This window comes from Mirounga angustirostris, unplaced genomic scaffold (assembly GCF_029215605.1).
Source record: "Mirounga angustirostris isolate CCGP_5_RB_7025 unplaced genomic scaffold, mMirAng1.0.hap1 SCAF_8, whole genome shotgun sequence".
Taxonomy (NCBI): domain Eukaryota; kingdom Metazoa; phylum Chordata; class Mammalia; order Carnivora; family Phocidae; genus Mirounga; species Mirounga angustirostris.
Genome location: NW_026991716.1, coordinates 65,323,509 through 65,343,665, shown reverse-complemented (window position 1 = coordinate 65,343,665; position 20,157 = coordinate 65,323,509). Strand labels below are relative to the sequence as shown.

The 20,157-nt window shown below is 42.7% G+C and overlaps 1 protein-coding gene across 1 annotated transcript in view; it reads left to right on the top strand.

Annotated features, from left to right (window-relative positions):
- IMPG1 (interphotoreceptor matrix proteoglycan 1) overlaps window positions 1-20,157 on the top strand; it is a 166,161-nt gene that overhangs the window by 145,199 nt on the left and 805 nt on the right. The window contains exons 14-15 of the mRNA XM_064597788.1: window positions 13,849-14,044; window positions 19,368-19,440. Of these exons, the coding sequence (XP_064453858.1) occupies window positions 13,849-14,044; window positions 19,368-19,440 (269 nt within the window). The remainder of the gene's footprint in view (window positions 1-13,848; window positions 14,045-19,367; window positions 19,441-20,157) is intronic.

Genomic DNA, 20,157 nt, shown 5'->3' with positions numbered 1-20,157 from the left:
CCTGAGTTCTCCTGTATAATTTTAGTTTGGGGGAACATGCACAATATTAGTATTGTGATCATAGAAAAAAGTGGGTGTCCAGATTTTAAGATAAATTGAGAGAACAAATGCAGATGATTTTCAGTAGTATTCTTCCTTTTTTTTTTCCTTTAATCTAGAATATGACAGCTGTTTTGCTCCTAGGTTTTCAATGTGACTTGACTGATCCAGATTTTCTCTTTTTGGTAGTAAATTGGAGGTAAGCTGTCATGGTGATTGACAGGCAAGCTGATTAAAATGTCCTCCTAGTACAACCAACCAGTGCAACCAATGATCATGTTGCCTCTCAGGTCCCTGGACCCCAAATGAAGATAATTACTTCAGGTTCCTTGGACTCAAATTCCAGTTTACACAGCCCCTGGCTCAATTGCTGGCATAGCCTTTTCTAGTGTCTAAGGCTTGGGCTGATGTACAATAGTGCCCAGCCCCCAGCATGTAGTAAAAGAGGTCTGAGGGGCACTTAGAATCAAAATTCCAGAAAATTCCAGAAGGTCATCTAACAAATACAAGAAACCTCCCTGATTCATGTTTGATCTTGCCAGTGTTTGCTTGAACTCATTGGTACTGGTCCAACCTGTTGAGAAAACTCTCCCTGAAAGAGAATTAAAACGGGAAAACTTTAGAGAGAAAAGGGGCGGCTGCAGGAAGTACCATGTGCCGGGAATAAATACCCAGCTTTGTCTCTGGGAGAGAATCCCAAGAATCTATGCCTGGAAAACAGAGAGGGCATCCTATAATTTTAACCTTTTCCCAACCAGAATGGCCAAATACAGCAACACTTACTGTGTGTCTCACCCCTTGCCCTTCCTTACGACCTTCTTGGGAGAAACAGAAGATCAGAAGCAGACTGCACAACAGTGGAGGTTCTCCCACCTCATGTCCAGTGTTGCCCAGGCCTGGGATCCACCAGCCCTACCCATCCCTTCCTCGCCCAACCTCGTCCAACCCTTATCAAAGAATAATCCTTAAAATGTGAAAAACAATAATTTTCATACAAATAGGTAGTGAGCGTATATCAAAGTTTTATTTCACTCATTAATAAGGGAATCACTAGGATGACAAATCTGGTCTAAAGAGGCTCTGAAAATGGGAATTCTGTATAGCCAGAGAACAAAGCAGAATGACGAAATGAGGATGTCATGCTACATAGGAAACAGGAAGTACCATCATTTTGTTTTATCCATTTTCTATACAATACCTTCTAACTCTCAGGAGTTGTAAAACACCATCACCAAGAGCAAATGGTAAATCAGACAAAGTTGCTGCATTTTAGGGGTCAGCAAAGTGTGCCTTCAAGGGCCAGAGAGTAAATTTTTGGCTCTGTGAGCAAAGGGCAAAATCGAGGATAGTATATGTAGGTACTTATATAACCATTTAAAAACCTAAAAGCTTACAGACCGTAAAAATGCAGGCAGCTGGCTGGGTTGGCCCACAGGTAATCCCTATTTGCTAGGGGGACTTGTTAGTGCTCTAGCATGACTTTTTTTTTTTTTTTAACTGTATTATTCTTTTATTGATGGATATTTGTTTTGTATCAGTTTCTATTAATGAACTAAACTGCTGTGAACATTCTTTTTTTAATTGTTACGTTAATCCCCATACATTACATCATTAGTTCTAGATGAAGTGTTCCATGATTCATTGTTTGTGCATAACACCCAGTGCTCCATGCAGAACGTGCCCTCCTCAATACCCACCACCAGGCTAACCCGTCCTCCCACCCCCCTCCCCTCTAGAACCCTCAGGTTGTTTTCCAGAGTCCATCGTCTCTCATGGTTCGTCTCCCCCTCCAATTGTTGGATGGTTTTTATTAAACCACCAGGGTCTTACTCCTTCTGGCCCTTATCTTTGCTGTTACAGAAAAGTTAGACAAGTAAATGATAATGCAATCATGATTGGGTCCCTGTTCATTCATATATTAAGTAAGTAGGGATTATCTGCTACCAGCCAGGCACTATTACAGGCACTAGAACCCCAAAAGTGGATTCCTGCCCTTAAGGAGTTAAATGCCTATCAGCCAAGAGAAACAGATCTATATGCAAAGAGCTATAATCAAGTCTACTAAATACAACGATCAGGATATGAACAGAAAGATTACGACTCACAAAAGAGAGATTCATTCATTCTGGAGGCCAGGGGATGTCATGACAGTCTTTCTCGACAGATGGCGCTATTGAGTGTGTGGTACCTTGGGGAGTCTCCGTGGTCGACCTGGCAGAGAAGGGTGGGGCCCGGCTCCTCCAAAAAGGGCAGGAGGAAGATGCAGATACTTCTGGAAGTTTCAGGGTACTTCAGTTATTTCACTGTTACAGCAGCTTCGGACACGAAGTAGGGAAAGAAGGGAGCTCAGCCCGGAAGGGAAAGGCATGCTGAGCCAGCGCCTTCGAAGCCACGTTGTCTAAAAGCCCCTGTTCAGTCCATGTGCACCTAATTTGGTGTCCTATTTTTCTTTTCTTTTCTTCCTTTCCTTTTTTACGACTATGGTCTTTTACAGTTTAAACTGTAATAAAATTTTGTAAAACTCAAAAAGTCTTCAAACTAAGTACTAAACAGTCCTTAAAGTATTCTCAAAATTACAAAATGAAAACATATAATTTGGGGGAACCTGGGTGACTCAGTCAGTTGAGCGCCGGACTCTTGATTTCGGCTCAGGTCATGATCTCAGGGTCCTGGGATCGAGCCCAAAGGGCTCCCCACTGGGCGTAAAACCTGCTTAAGATTCTCTCTCTCTCCCTCTCCCACTGCCCCTCCCCCCACCTCTCGTGCACACTCATGCACGCTCTCTCAAAAAAAAAAAAAATATATATATATATAGTTCATCATTCCTAAAATATTGCCAATTTTGAAAATACTTAACAAAAAGATATAGGTAATTACAAAAGCTACATAGATTAATTCATTTAAGTTTTTTAATGCAGAAAACAAAGCAAAAATTAATAAGCTATCTTAAGGATATAAAAATACTCCAAAAATGTTTTTGGGAAAACCAGTTTTACAGAAATGGACATTCGGTAAACTGATTACTATCCTATGAAGTAGAGGCCAGAGGCCAGTGTGGAAAATATATATTTGAGAAACTTCAGTTGAAACCAGAGAACAGGTGAAAAAATGGCCCAGGACAAGGTGTAGGGCAGGAGAAAAGGAGAACTGGGACTGAATCTCTGAGGAACCCCAACACTTCATGGGGAATAGAAGGATTGTCATTGAAAGGAGCCAAAGATGGTGTTGCAGAAGCCAGGAAGAGAGAAGAGCAAGGAGAGACAGCAATTTCAGCAGCTGTGAGTGAACGATGGGTGGAGGTCATTTAAGAGGTCCCTAGAACCCTTCGCAGAAGCAATCTAGCAGAGTGGCAAGAGCAGAGGTGAGATCTTAGTGAGGTTGGGATAAAGTAGAAAATGAGACCATCCACATGGCCTGTCCCCCTCCTGTCTTACAACTTAGAACAAGGCTCCTACCCTGCCACAGAGACTGGGGGATAGGAGGTGCTCTCTTCTTTGATGGTTCTGTTTCGAAGGAACAGAACCTAGGTCCTTGGGGAAGACAGTCTTGAGTTGTAATACTGGCAAGAAGCTTTAAAGAAGATTGACATCTCAAAGGAGCAGAGAATGAATTTACAAGTTTTGTAAACTACTCTTTTTTTTTTTTTAAGATTTTATTTATTTATTTGACAGACAGAGACACAGCGAGAAGGGAACACAAGCAGGGGAAGTGGGTGAGGGAGAAGCAGGCTTCCTGCTGAGCAGGGAGCCCGATGTGGGACTCAATCCCAGGACTCTGGGACCATGACCTGAGCCGAAAGCAGATGCTTAATGACTGAGCCTCCAGGGTGCCCCTAAACTAACTACTCTAAGAAAAGGGAAGTCAGGGGTCTAGAGTTAGTCAAGCTAAGAGGAAGGTTAAGGCAGTCTTGGTCAGAGGATTTAGCATTTCTTTTCTATGCCCTGATTTTACCATATTTACAGGCAATGCCCAGATAGACCACTTATTTAATTCTATTTGCAAAATTTGAAACAAAATCCAATCAAGTCTTTTTCATTTGTTTTCTTTTGGCATAACGTCAGGGTGGAAATGTAGTTTGTGGTGGTAATCCTGGGAGGGGGGAATATGATTCCGTTGTTACTTTTAGACTAAAGAGAAGAGGAGAAATTTTGAAACTTCTCATGAGATTTCTAGGTGAGTATCATTCCACATTCAGATCAGCATCTGAATTCCTGGATGTGTCTCTAAATGAGGGCCAGTAATCGGTTAGGCCAAATGACATCTGTAGAGGGGCAGACACGTAAGAGAAGTGACACAGGGTTATCACTGCGTGTGGTTGTCATTCAGCTTTTGAAAACAACCCAAATAAATGAATCTATGATATAGAAAGTATAAACCAGTGTTAGAACTATCTGTGATTTATCAACTGAAAAACCAAATAAAATCACAGCTGCTCAGGATTCTGCCAGCATCCTGGCAGCTAGAGTTGTCTTTCATTTAGGCTGCTCTGAAAATTCTTTAGAAGCATGGAGGGCTTTTATGCCAGTTAGCTGTGCAGGTTGAAGATTTCAAAAATGCAAAACTACACATACTTATTCTAACTCACTCTCTCCTTGAATTCCTAAGAAGTCTCCTCAAAAATGGGTAGATTGCAAGGCTGGTAACAGTGAACATTGAAATTAATTACAGTCTCGGGACGCCTGGGTGGCTCAGTCGGTTGGGTGGTTCAGTCGGTTAAGCGGCTGCCTTCGGCCCGGGTCATGATCCCGGGGTCCTGGGATCGAGTCCCACATCGGGCTCCTTGCTCAGCAGGGAGCCTGCTTCTCCCTCTCTCCCCCTCTGCTTGTGCTCTCTCTGTCACATAAATAAAATCTTAAAAAAAAAAAAAAAAAAGAAGAAATTAATTACAGTCTGGCATCCAGGATGCTTCCAGCCAGAGCAAACTCATTTTATCGGGAAAGTTGCATAATTTGGAAGACTCCCATTTAGTCGCCAGCTCTGAAAAGGTAGTAGATGTCACATATCACAATAGTGACAATAAAAACAATAACTATTAATTGACACTATTTGACACTAATTGACACTAATTTTAATCTTAATAAAGAACTATGCAAAGTAGGTATTTCTCCCCATTACACAGTTGGAGAAACTGTGTTCAGAGAAGTGTAAGTAACTTACCTTTTACTTGTCACACAATCACCTAGGGCTGCAGCTGGAACTCGGTGGCAGTTCTGTGTGCTTTCTTCAAGTCTGTCTACTGCCTCTTTATAGTCTTTTTGGGTTTTTTTTTTATGATTTTATTTATTTTTGAGAGAGAGAGAGCACAAGGAGGGGGAGGGGCAGAGGGAGAAGCAGACTCCCCGCTGAGCAGGGAGCCCGACATGGGGACTCAATCCCAGGACCCCAGGATCGTGACCTGAGCCGAAGGCAGATGCTTAATGACTGAGCCACCCAGGCGCCCTATAAAGAGTCTTATCAGCCCTCCTACTGGCTATACAAAGGTTGTTTATTTAGAAAAAATGACAACACACTTAAGTTTAATCCTAAATGAATTGTTAGATTTCACATTTCACCAAGTGAAATTTCCTATAGTATTTTGTTATATTCTTAGAAAGTCCCCCCCCGGGTGCCTGGGTGGCTCAGTTGGTTAAGCGACTGCCTTCGGCTCGGGTCATGATCCTGGAGTCCCAGGATCGAGTCCCGCGTCAGGCTCCCTGCTCAGCGGGGGGTCTGCTTCTCCCTCTGCCCTCTTCCCTCTCGTGCTCTCTGTCTCTCATTCTCTCTCTCTCAAATAAATAAATAAAATCTTTAAAAAAAAAAAAAAAGAAAGTCCCCCCCCAAAAAAGTTCACTTTTAGAAACAAAAGTCCTGAACTTCTTAATGCCCCCTTCACATGTCCTATTGGCTCTGCTAGGAGTGTCCCTTCTGAGCTGAGGCACCCACAGGAATTCTCCTTCCAGGAGACTCTCCCAGCCTCTGCCCTTGCCCTCTGCCCTCTGTCTCTGGCCCCATGTCTTGTTTTTACCCTGTTGCCATCCTGTGCTTCCTGGCTGTTAACCTACCTGCTTCCATGAGGGAACCCCAATATTGCCTGGACCGCCAGGTACCTTTAGCCTTCTCCAGAGTTTCAACCCGGGCCCTCATCCCACACGTGAGCCACTGCATGGAGCTTCCCTAGGATGCTCCTGGAATCCTTCACGGAAGCCCTGAATGCAAAGCCTGCATGGAGCAGCTGCCGGGCTACCTCCCACAGCCCCTGCGTTCAGAGCTCTCCCTCCACCAGCTGATCCTGGGACACTCAGGTCCTAGCACCGATGCACCCAAAATGCCTCAGTTTGGTAGATACAAATAATGACCAAGAGCAGAAATAATTCTTGAGTCTCTCAGCCAGGGCAAGATGTGTAAGGGCATTCACACATCCATTCACAGAAGAAAGTTTCTGAGATCCTAGGATAAATAGTTCGTGGTTATTGTTCTTGAGAACAGTGGATAATTAAAACGAAACCCAAAGTTTTTCACATTACATGTCCCTTTAACCCAGAAAGATCTCCCATTAGTAACTTATTCAGTTCCACAGATGTGTGTTAAGCTCCAGCCACATGCATGGTGGGTGCTATGCTGTGTACTCTCTTATCATCTAATGATTATTCTCACCCTAATCCTGCCCTTGAGCCATAAAGCATAAGCAAAACATGTTTAGCCAATAATAAAACAATGAAATATTAACTTTAGTTACAGATTGTTTTTAAAGTTCTTTTGATCACTGAATGCCATCAGCAGTTCTAGAGATATGTGTCCCGCTAATGTTCAGCTGTGCGGTTCCTGTAGGACACCTAGGACGGGAGATTTATATTTGAGCTGCAGGGACATTAGCGATCATCTGGTTTAAATAACCTATTTTATAGAAGGCCAAGTGGGACTAAAGATGCTAACCTACTTTCCCAAGTCCACAGACGGATGCTAGCATTGTTCCCCGACCCAGGGCACCTTCCTGGAGGCTGCAGCACCAACAGCCCCGACGAGCGGACTCGCTCCCTCTGCTGGTGCGGCGAATCCCAGAATGTTCTCAGGATCTGGGAAAATAAACCAGATGGGCCTGTGTGGAAGGTGAGGTCCCTGCATTATAGCTCAAAGGCTATAGGCATATTTATACAGATTACTGAGTGCTGAGCACCAAACGCTGTATTAGGGTAACATTCACATCTTGAGAAGGAAATAGACTACCAGTGCTGCGTTAAGATTTCGTGGGCTCTAGGCCTTTCCTGAATATTAATACAAATATTAACATTAATTAATAAAAATACTTAAAATTAGAGGCACATGGGGGGCGTAGTCAGTTCTGCCCCGGTCTCTTGGTTTCCGCTCAGGTATGATCTCAGGGTCGTGAGATGGAGCCCCGAGATTGGGCCCCGTGCTCAGCGCAGCCTGCTTGAGACTCCCTCTCCTTCTCCTGCTGCCGCTCATGATTTCTCTCTAAAACAAATTGTAAAAATCCTTAAAATCAATCAAATTAATAAAAATACCTAAAGTCATATCTCATGACTGTTGGTATAAAAAGGAATATCCAGCGTGGATTATATTGTTTTCTTCTCATTTTGAAGAATTTAAAACATGGTCTTGAGCACTTAAGAGTATGGGGGGCTAAGCGTGTGTCCTGCGCCCTGCAGACTACCAGTGGTTGGGACAGGTTGATTTGTCCTTCTCTGCTGCTCTAGGCAAAGGCCTCCCCTCATGACCACCAGCGAAACTGAGACCTCCAAGCCTTGGCTATGAGTTGGGAGGGGACGGAGAGACGGCATTACAGCTGCCCTCGCCCCATCCCTCCCCCACCCCCACCCCTCGCAGCGGCAGGTGCGTGTCCCTGGCGGGGTTTACTCCCCTGCCATCCGTGGGCGATCTAGTCACTGCGTCCAGGTGTGAGGCTTGGGGACGCTGGGCGCCAGGGCGCGGGGGGCCCGCCTGCATCGGACCTCCGGAGCCCTAGCTCTGCCTTACGGGAACGGGAAAAGACCCAGGAGTTTCCACCGCCCTCCCCAGCCGTCGAGGCCCGACCTGTCGCGGTCATCACGCAGTACTAATGGCTCTATCTGCGGTACCCTGGAGCTCCTTCCGCCACCGGCGAATTCCTCCCAGACTTCCCTTCCCTCCACCAGTCCGCACGGCACAGCGGTTTTTAAGAAGACAGAAAGCGGTTGGGGCTCTTAAAATTTCATCCCTTAAGTCTATTCCTACTTCTGCTGCTATTGAGCGCCATCTAGCGAACACTCGGTTTCATCACTCTGAAATGGGCTGCTGAAGGGCTTGGAGAGGCGGCGTCCCTGCCAAAGACGTTCTAACAGGTCCTCAGCCCAGGCCAGCCAAGGGGAAGCCTGAGTTTCAGCCAAACTGAGCTGAAATCTTGCCTTAGGACAGGACCCAATCAAAGGAGATGCTTCACTTCCTGCCCAACACGTGAGTGTTGCCGCAGAGTGCAAGAGAGGGGCATAATGAAATTATAAAGAACGGGGCAGGAAGGCAATCAATCAGTTCGGGGGCAAGTGACAGGACCGTCTGCTGTACGTGGGAAAGGGGCGCCGTGCAATGAGCTGGGGTTAGAGACATGCGCACCAGACACCCTCAGAGGCCTGAGAGACTGGGAGAGTCTTTTTTCAGGCGCAACAAGCATGACAAGAAGCTTGAGAAAGACAGTCTTGGACCGTCAGGGACCTATGAATTTATAAACTGCTTGGTGACCAAGACCATAATCTTTTTAATGTTAACTGTAAAATGCCTCAAAGTGTTCCCTGCAGGCAAGGGACATTTATTTAAATGGTTTTGATCACATGATGAAGAGCTAAGGGACATCCTTCTTCAGTAAGCCAGTTGAAAATGCTTTTCAGGACCTTTGGCACAGAGATAAAAGACATTACATAAGCAAATCAGGGGGGAAACTGATACATAAAATGTGCTTACACTGGACATCTCAGAATGATACACATATGCCCGAGCCCCACGTAGCAGCTCACTTCCTTCAAGCCGTGGTCATTGCTGTCACATTTGAGCAACAGGAACAAACGTGGAGTTGCTGTAGTATCAGACTGTGCTTCTCTAAGCAAACATTCTGCCTAATGAAGGAGTTTTGGCAGACAGTGGTTTGGAGCTCTTGATTAGTTAAGAGGGCCTTTGTTCAAAGCAAAGCATTTGTGGAAGTCTGATATGTGAACCGGTAAGAGGAAGATGCTGGCATGTTTGAGCCTCTCGCCACCCCCACCATCCCTTGTTAGCCCCTTGGACCCTGAGGTGTCTCCTGGAAACCCCATATTGGAAAACCACTAGAATGATGTCAAAAGCTGAACATTGTAAGCAGACATGTGGATGCTAATCTAGGGTTATACTTTCTAGCTAAAATGGACTTCAGGGCGCACCTGGGTGGATCAGTCGGTTAAGCGACTGCCTTGGCCTCAGGTCATGATCCTGGAGTCCTGAGACTGAGCCCCGCATCGGGCTCCCTGCTCAGCAGGGAGTCTGCTTCTACCTCTGCCCCTCACCCCCCCATGCTCTCTCTCATTCTCTCTCAAATAAATAAATAAAATCTTTAAAAAAAAATAAAATAAAATGTACTTCAGTTTCCTCACTTATGAAAATGAGGTCAGTGATATCTGCTCTGGAAGATGGTTGTGAATATTAATGAAGACATGTTTGAAGTGCCGAGCACACTGCCAAACACAAAATGGCCCTCAATAAATGTGAGCTCCCTGTTAATATAAATAATTGTCATTGCACTCCTGGTGAAGCTGGAGGTTCAAGATCATGATCCCTATGGCTACGTCAGGGCAAGGCCTGAAATGGAATGACATTAATGCTTTGACTCCCTCCAAAATCCACATGGGAAGCTAGGGACGAAGCCAGGACCTCTTGGTGTCAGGGTGGACCTGGAACTTTCCTACCAGCTGCAAACGAGCAGCTCCTGTCACGGCTCTACACACTAAGGCCAAGTGCCCTGGCCTTTACACAGAGATTGTCAAATTCGCTGTGTAGAAGAGCTACCTAAGTAAGTTAAGGACAGAAAATTCATTCATCTTGCCAGCAAGCAATTATAGTAGGCTCAGAGGCCACCCCAAACGATAGTAGCTGTTTGGTGGGTGGTACAGGCTCATGAAGAAACCTCTCTATAGTGCCCTAAAAAGAATGTATCGAAAGAGGGCTTAAGCAAATCCAGGAAGCTAAGGCAATTATAGACCAACTAGTCTATGCACCAGTCATGAGGACTTCACTTCTTCAAATCCACACACAACTTGATTATGACTTGAAAATATTCTTCTGGAAAATGGCATCCAGTTTTACTCTTCTTAATCAACTATGGATCTCAAGTCTCTTTTGTCTTCCTTCTTTCCAAGCTACAGACTGTTCAGGTTGTTGCTACATAATGTTTACATAATGTACTGATCAAACCAAGAGCAGAGAGGAGGAAGTTCAGACTGATTTTGTGCAAATTTTGTTTTGTGCAAAGCCCTGGCGATGTATTAAGGAGGAGGCAAATAGTCGTATGGCCTAAGGTGACTGATGAATGAGTCCATCATTCTAAGGAGAAATGTCTTTGGGGTATGACAAAGAAAGAAAATGATAACAGTATGGGAAATCTTCGCTTAAAAAATTTCTACTAAACTTTCATCCATTGTACAATCTCTTCTCTTCCATGGCGCCTCCTCCCCATGATCAGCCCACATCCAGTTCTCAGTCTTCGCCTGAAGCCCGAAGTTGTAGGTGCCCCCTCAAGATTGGTATGTAAGTAGAGGGCCATCAACACACCTAGGAAAAGTATTTTTAAAGTATAATAATGGAAGCAGTACGGGCTGCTTCACAAATTAAATTTCTAAATATAATCTCTTCTATTAACGATTCTAATTAACGGCAATTGCCTTTTCATGCCTGGTCCCACAGCTCCCCCTCCTGGCTCTTTCCTTCTCTGGCACTGGGATCCACACAAACAACCTTGGGCTTTGCAACACTCAACTTCTGAGTCTCAGCTTCCTCATCTGCAAAGTGAGCAAATGGGTGAGAAGGTTCTAAAACACCTTCAGCTCTAACATTGTATCTAAAATGTAAGATTTTATCTAAGGATAAAATTAAAATCTAAAGCAGTTAGTTGGTCTGAAATTCTTTTTTTTTTTTTTTTTAAGATTTTATTTATTTATTTGACAGAGAGAGACACAGCGAGAGAGGGAACACAAGCAGGGGGAGTGGGAGAGGGAGAAGCAGGCTTCCTGCGGAGCAGAGAGCCCGATGCGGGGCTCGATCCCAGGACCCTGGGATCATGACCTGAGCCGAAGGCAGACACTTAACGACTGAGCCACCCAGGCGCCCCTGGTCTGAAATTCTTAATGCTAAAGATTTTGAAGGGCCACGCTGATATGTGTTGAATCAATTAATGTTGTCTTAGTACCCAGTAAAGTATACACAGCAAACAAAAACTAAGCTTGGTGATTTAAGTCTCCTACTTCTCTGTAGACTGGTCCTGAATAAATAACACGGGGAAAGCAAGTTATTTATAAACTAGGTGCATTTGTTTTTCAAATATATCTGGTCTAGGGTCCCCGAATGTGGATAAGTTTATTTCTCCAACGTTGCCTTATTGTGTTCTGTTCAGCTTTACTGGTGCCTAGACGATGCCTGGCTGGGCTGAAGGAAATGACAGTAAAACAGTAATATTTTTTTAATGGGAAACTCATTTGGTTATCACACATTTGCTATTACTCTTCAGAGGGGTAGAATCTGTGCGTTCCGTCAGCTTTCCTAGTTAATATATTTCTCTGCTGTGGAGAGAAGGAAATGGAGCTCCGACTATTCCCCCCTGACTTCCGTTATCAAGACTACAAGTCTTGAGTGTAAGGTCCCTGACAGCTGTTATTTATTAAACCTGGCCCTGGATATGAATCGCCTGGGTTGTCAGGGTAAATTTGAGTCATTTTCCAAACAGTGACAAGCATCCCGTAACATGGCCAGCTTTAGGAACTTTCAAGCAGACGAAGCCACTTCACATTAGTCAGTCCTGCTTGTCCATAAGGGACCCTCATGCTGCAAAGAAATACAACTTCACGTGAAGTCTTTTAGCAGGTCTACCTACCTGCTGGGAGCCCCAAACACGGTTTTTCCTGCTCTTGCCCACGGCCGGGGCTGGTTTTACTCATCTCCCTCGCTATCACTTCTGCCGCCACTAGGAGGCGCTGGATGAATGAACATAAAGGTTCATTGGCCTTCTCACCCCACACCGTGTCCCCCAGTGACCCTGCGCAGAGCTTCTATGGGCAGTAAACTTGGCAAAGCCACCTATGTTCCCCACTTGAAGATTCACAATAGACATTAGCTTATTAATGACCCTAAGAAATTTAAAAGTAAAAAGAGAAGGGGGGGCGCCTGGGTGGCTCAGTTGGTTAAGCGACTGCCTTCGGCTCAGGTCATGATCCTGGAGTCCCTGGATCGAGTCCCGCATCGGGCTCCCTGCTCAGCGGGGAGTCTGCTTCTCCCTCCCGACCCTCCCCCCTCTCATGCTCCCTCTCTCTCAGTCTCTCTCTCAAATAAATAAATAAAATCTTTAAAAAAAAAAAAGAGAAGGGGGATAAGTTTGGAGGGAAGAGAGAGAAAGCTGTTACGTTTATTTCACCCTGCCTTTGGGGGGGGGGGGAAGCTTATTTAGCCACCAACCTATTCTTAGTGTAAAACCTATTAAGTCCTGCTGAATTAGAGTTCTGCAAATGTTCCCACTTGAGAAATACAGGACCAGATGATCACTTGAAATCATCCTAATTCTGACAATGCTATTTACAGATCTTCGAACACACAATTCTGATGAGCCCCTTCCCTCGCCCGGAAATCCTCCACGGCCTCCCCCTGCCTATAGAGTCCAAATTCCTTAGCATGGCCTTCAAGACCTACCAGAATTTCGCCTTATCTTTCCAGTCTTGGTTCCCTGCCTTCCTGTCCATGAGTGTCTGCTGCCTCTTAAGTGGGCCTCCCAGGCTCTCTCTTCTCCTGCCTCTTGCTTTCCCACCTCTGTGCCTCTGCTCGTGCTGCTGGGTCCGGTTGGGACGCCTTTCATAGTCTTTGCACGTACAAATGCCATTCACTTTAAATAAATGAAACAATGACCTGAAACAAATAGATCTCTAGCCTCTCAAAAACAGAGACTAGAGATCTATTTGAACTTTAATAGGGGAAAAACGATTAATCCAAAGGAGAGATCTCTTAACATTAAGGCCTAAGGAATCAGCAAGGGACTAAGAGAAAGATACTTTTTAAATGAGGAAATTGTCCTGAGTTCTCAAAACCATCCACATATATGACTGCTTGGCTACTTTATAAGGTATACCTGATCTTAAATATATATTTTCACAACTCATCTCTGCAGAAAATGCTTACCTTAAAAACCTAACACAAACAAAAAAAATCTTAATTCTCTAATGCAGCGGTTACCAAACGTGCTCTCCAGATGCGGCAGCATCACCTGAGACCTCCTTAAAAACACAGATCCTCAGTCACCGTCCCAAGCCCTCTGCTTCAGACACTCTGAGGATGGGGCCGGGAACCTGTGTTTTAACAAGGCCTCTGGCTGATTCTGATGCCCAACCAAGTTTGTGCATAATTATATTCAGAGTAAATATGTTATCACCTGTGTCCATAATCGCAAAGATACAGAAATGTGCATTTCACTTTTCACTCCAGTCTGTTACCATTACTGGACAACCCACTCCAAAATGGAGTGATGGCAAATCTCTTTGGTCTCTGGCCTTTGACTTCCACCGGTTCGCTGCTCAGGCATCCACGTAGTCATTAAAACCTGCCCATCTCTTACAGCGGATCAAGCAGATCCCTGCAAATTCCTGGCCTGCGGCGAATTTGCCGAGTGTGTGAGAAATGAGCGGACCGAGGAAGCAGAGTGTCGATGCCGACCAGGGCACGAGAGCCGGGGGCGTGGGCACCACCGGGACCCGGGCCTCTGTGCCCCCGCAGAGGAATGTAAGGTCATCCAGGGAAAGGGAGCTCCGTGCAGGTAGGTCGAGCACAGTCACTTTATAGATCCAGGAATTTGTTATTCGTGCTTTTGAGAAACCTATCGTTAGAATGAATGCATACGTTCCTCTAAACCCACGGGTTCTCGACCTCCAGTGCACATCAAAATCTCCCAGGGGAGGACTTCTTTTAACACATGGCCGGGCCCTGCTACGCTCTTTTTTGATGCAGGAGGTCTGGGTAGGGCCCAGCTAAGTCTGCTGCTGGCGGCCCAAGGACCACACTTTGAGACCACTGCTCCGGCCTTTCAGCAGTATTTCAGCAAGACCAGCAGGGAAGGAAAAAGAGCGTGTCGGCTTCAAGACCAATACCACATGGTCTCCTACCTTAACTGGTGTTGAGGGGGGTGTGTGTGTGTGTAATATTTTTTTCCCTATGTAAATATAGCTTTCATCCTGAGAAATTTGGAAAATACAAGAATTATGAGAAAGAAAAATCATGTGATATTCATATTAACCGTTCTTATCTTGTGATGCGCATGTTTGTACAGAATGTTTACAGAGAATGTCCTAAAGCAAAATGGAATCAGACTGGCTTCTTCTATACACCGCTTTTTTACATAGAACATTCCCCCATGTCATTAAATATTTTCTGTACCATCATTTTTAATGATTACATAGTAGTCTAGTCTATAGATATGTTTAATCAATCCTTTATTTCCAACAGAAAGGTTAAGAGAAGCTCGTAAGAAGAGGGAAAAGGAGGCGAGATATAATTGGCCTTCTATTCACGAACCAGACTTCAGGGTGTAGGTGGCGCTATGAGCGATCAGGGAACCAGAGGCTCCTAACGCTTCTCCAAGTCCTGTGACACCCGGATCAAGTCCATACGTGCACTCTGCCCGTGGAGGGCTTCTTCCTGAGCCTGACTCGCCTTTCCCAGTCAAGAGTCTCCAATCACACACACCTGAACATCTCCTCAGTGGTGATCACCTGAGACCCATATCTTGAGTTGATCATCCTGTGGTTTGTTTTTACTGTCCTCTTACTCATTCTAGTGGCCACTGTCTCTAATTTTCCACTAGGGAGCTCACGGCCATCTGCTTACTCCATCAAAAAGAAGCTAGAGAGATTTAGCCTTTCTTTTCATGAAACATACCCTGTTCTTTCAAAGTATTCACACTTTAAAGACAACGACTTAACCCGATTATGGTTAAGAAGCAATATTCTGGAGTCAAATTGTGATTAAAATTTTGGTTCGGGGCGCCTGGGTGGCTCAGTCGGTTAAGTGTCTCAGGTCATGATCTCGGGGTCCTGGGATTGAGCCCCACTTCGGGCTCCCTGCTCAGCAGGAAGTCTGCTTCTCCCTCTGCCTGCCGCTCCCCCTGCTTGTGCTCTATCAAATAAATAAATAAATTTTTTAAAAAAATTTTTTGGCTTAGCGATTAACTAATCAAGTGACCTTGGACCAATTAACGTCTCAAAATTTCAATTCCCTCATTGGATAATGAGACTAATAAAACCCACCTATTGGGTTACTGCAAGGAGTAAATGAAATTATGTTTATAAAGCACCTTTACAAAGAACATAAAACACAAGAATATCCATTCAAGTGAGTGAGGATTATGATAATGCTGTCAACTTTCTCCAAGTTAATCTCAATTAAAATCCCAACAGGATTTTATATGGAATTTGGCATTCTGGTTCTAAATTTCTCCTGGAAATGAAAATGTACAACAGAAAATCTTGAAGTACAATGATGGAGAGGTTACTCTGAAGGATAGTAATACATAAAATAATATTTAGAACACTAAGACAGACAATAAATACACAGAACAAATATATATAAGCCCCAAATAGACCCTTATATTTAGACTATTTTAACAAGCATTTCAAATCAGTAGGGCAAGTATGGACTGACTGGTCAATAATGCTTAGAATACAACTGGCCTTCCATTTAGAAAATAAAATTAGCTTTTTACTATAGACAAATCAATTCTATATCAAAGACTGAAACCTAAAATCAAAACTTTGAAAGTATGAGGAAAACTATTTTTAAAACCATTTGTATAATCCCGGGCTAAAAAAGCCTTCCATAATTAAGACACCAATTTCATATGACATTAAAAGGAGAATTTCCACAGGGGGGAAATTCACCATAAATAAAATTAACATATTAACAAGGTGGGAGAAAAATATTTATAACCTATCTTATATTGTAAAGGTTGAACATCCATAATCATTGGAGCTCCTATACATCAATAAAAGACAAGCATGCTAATATTAAAATGGGCAAAGAATACACAAGTACAATTCATAGAAGAAATCCAGATGACCAAGAAAACATAGGCAAAGATGCACTCAGTCTCACTATAATTAGGGAAATCCAAAAACAATAAAGAAGTATCATGTGTTACTCATGAGTTCAGTAAAAAATGTTAATATTATCCAGTGTGAGTAACATCAGGGGAAACTAGTCCTATCAAGCATTGCTGGTGGATGTGTAAATTGGAAAAAAACCTTTTTCCAAGAAATATTTGTTGGTATCAACAAAATTTTAAATTTGATTCAAATACTCTACTTTTAGACAACTATTCCTACAAAAATAGTTGCATTTGTGCACTAAGATATGTTTATAAAAACGTTCCCAGCATCGTTGCTTTGAATCGTGGAACAACTGTACAGAGCATCTGTGGAGAAATAGTTGAGTCACATGCAGTGTGGTGTCTTAGTCATGACGGAACACAACAGTTAAAAGCAATAATATAGTCTACCGGAGCTGCCATAGAAATAGGACATTTTATTAAATGAGAAAAGTAAGTTGCAGAATAATAGATCCTGTCTGGGTAATAATTTAATAATAAAACTATGTATACTTAGAAGTATATTAGTTTCAACTATATGTGCATTACCATTTTATCAGTAACAAATCATCAAATATTGGCAATTTTGTATGGTTCACTCAAATATGTAAGGAAAAGCATAGCAAATATGTGCAATGACAGACACACTCAGCTACTATCCCGGTTAACTATGGAAAGGAGTGGAATTGCTCAATGTTAAATGTTAAACCCTGATCTCAGCATGAGGACAAACCCCACGGCCCCCACAAGCCGCCTCAGAACCGAAGCACAGGGGTGCTGAGGGTCCCCCCTGGATCCCTGACCCCACTCCTGTTCCTCCCAGATGCCATCATGTACGTGACTCTGACAGTTTACTTATGTGAGGACCAGGTGACCGTTTAAGACCTTATCAACCATAGCTGAAGACGGTGATTAAGACCGGAGGCTTTAGAGTGAGACCTGAGTTAAAGCTCTATCCCAACCTGTTGTGACCTGAAGCAACTTTGAGCCCCACATTTCTCGTCCATATAATGGGGATGACAGGAGTACATTCATGGGTTTAGGTGAGAAGTAAAGCAGATGCTCTTCAGGGTAAACCGCTCTGCTGCAGGCATTATTGGAGCCGTTTGGTAATTATCAACCAAGGGCAGCCCCATAAGGAGAAACCTGAGTCCCTTCCTGGCATTTAAACCTAAACTCAGAAGCAAATTAGCCGATGACACTAAAGTATGTTAACACTGAAAGCAGCAGTCTCTAAAGCATTGTAAACTCGGCTGCATTTTTTGTTAGTCTACCCAAAAGTGAAGGAAAGAGATAGGAAAATTATATTGAGGGCAGGTGCCTTACTGAGATGAGTCCATGGATACACAACGAACATTTTCAGTTTGTTTTCTTTGTCATTCTACTGCCATCATTCTATTTTCACCTTTGTTTTTCCTTCTTTTCCTCAATTCAATACTTACGAATATACTCCATTTTTCATTTTCTTAAATTTTAATTGTCCTATATACATACTCAGTTATATTAGGAACTTGGCAAAAATTCTCCCAAGAATAAACAAAATTTTCATTTTCAAAGGTCCCTTTTTTAGCTTGATGAGTTTGACTTTTATTAATTATAATTATCATTATACATACGCAGAAAATGCAAATCTAGATCTAATAGAGTAAATTATTTGACTTTTCCTCCTCAGATCTAAAAATCTTCACTTGTCCTTTAATTTAATAGGCCTAATGTGTTCTCTGTGATGTTTTTAATGATAATGAAAATTATTTCCAAATATAGGAGCCAGATTAAGGAAATGATGATGCAAAGTGACATCTATGAGGATATTTTAATAAGGAAGTACTTGTCTTAACTACAGTAAGATCCCAGATTTACTCACTTGCTACACCTCAGACAAGGGAGGGATCCATTTTTTATTGCTAGTAGCTGTCCCTAACTCCCTTATGAGCACTTTCTCCACGGATGGGGAAGGGGTGGCAGGGAAGGAACCAAGACAGGGAGGGGTTAGAGTTTAATATAGTCCAATCCGATTTTAAAAACTTCATCTGATTAATAGTTGGAGCAATCAATTTAGGCAACTCAGTTCCCTTGGAGTATATAATCAGGCTCAAAAATCCTTTCCCTTTCCTTCCCTTCTCTAAGGTGGTGCCTAAATGTTTGGGGAGTGTGGGCGGAGGCCTCTTCTTGCCTCACCAGGCCCTTTGGAAAGTTTCTATCCTCTTATTTCCCTCACCTGTGATCTCTTAGTTCTGACCCCAGACACCTACCCATCCCTTAGTACTCTGAGCCTCCAAGTCACCCAGCCAGGGTAAGTAGGAACCAGAAATGCTGCCTTAGCTGGTGATGGAAGGAACAAGGAACTTGTCCTCCAACTACACCTCCCAGATAGGCTCTTCTTCCTAGAGTGATACCCTCTCTCCACCTTTCCCTGAAATTATAATGGACAGAATGTTGGGAGAAAGAAAACCATTTACTGATAAGGGAACATATGTCAGAAAGTATTCCCCAAATATTATATCCATCTTATAATGTAAAGAGGGAAAAGGCAAGATGCAAAATGTGTATACACTATCATCAGAAATTATATAATATGTATATTAAAAAGTCTGGAATTATATACATCAAATTTTAAAGTAACTTTTATTTTTAAACTGTGTGAACAAATGTCATTGCACCGTTGTTTTTCAGCAACCACGACTCAGAACCTGACTTTAAAAATAACGCAAAAAATAATAACTCCACTTTTTGCAAGATGAAGTTATCACTCATCTTTCCCATGAGCTTTGTTCAATCCTTCTGACACCACTGCCTAAGAAACAGTACGCCAACTGGAAGGCAAAACTCAGGGGCGGATGCAGAGAGCATAGTTCTTCTAGCTCTAGTGGAAAGCATCTGCAAAAACAGGCTATCCGTTTTCATTGTCATATTAATTTTAAAGCTAAAATAGAAAGCTGTAGTTGCTATTAATGTTGATAAGCCCAGGAAATAGGATACCATGTTTTTGCTTTCTTTGTAGATCGCCGGGTCACTCTAAAAATCAAGCATTCAAAACTAGTGTTAAGAAGTTGCAACATCAGCAAAATAACAAGGTAAAATAATACTTTTATATGTTGGTTTTGATTACTGAATTTTAAAGAAAATTTAAAACATTTCTAGGTCTGACTCTTGTTTTAAATAGAGATAAGTGAGAGCACTTTTCCTTTATTTGCCAAGCTTTTTAATTTAGTATTTTAAGATGGGGGCACTCAATGAATTTCTTGGTGTGAGGAAGACAGAGACAGAAGGCTGGCATTAACTGAAACATATAGATAAAACAATAAAAAACAGAAATGATCCAAGTAGTTTTATTCACTTTTTCTTATAAAAATATACATGCAATTTATCAAATGCATTGCAACAGGTTGCAATTTTCATAAAAATTTATACTCCTGGAACTGAATAATTTTATGCATGTTCTTATAAAATATCTTCAGTGATTTCAAATAATGAGCAAAAGCAAAGATATATAGAGAAACAGAGGAAACATAATTTGTGAACAATGAGTAACTTCAAAAAGTTCGTCCTCAGATGAATGTTCCTTTCAGTGTCCTAGATATCCCTTTCAAATTATTCATCCAACTTATTTTACTAAAATAATTGTCTTACAAAGGGAAATAACTTATCTATATCCAGTTTAGATATAGAGATTTTTTAAAAATAACTTTTGAGAAAATACCTTGGACAACTTTTAGTATAAAATAAAAAATTTCAAAAAAATTAGACCATCTTTGATGGTAAAAGTGAGTGATAATCAGCCAGTGCCCACC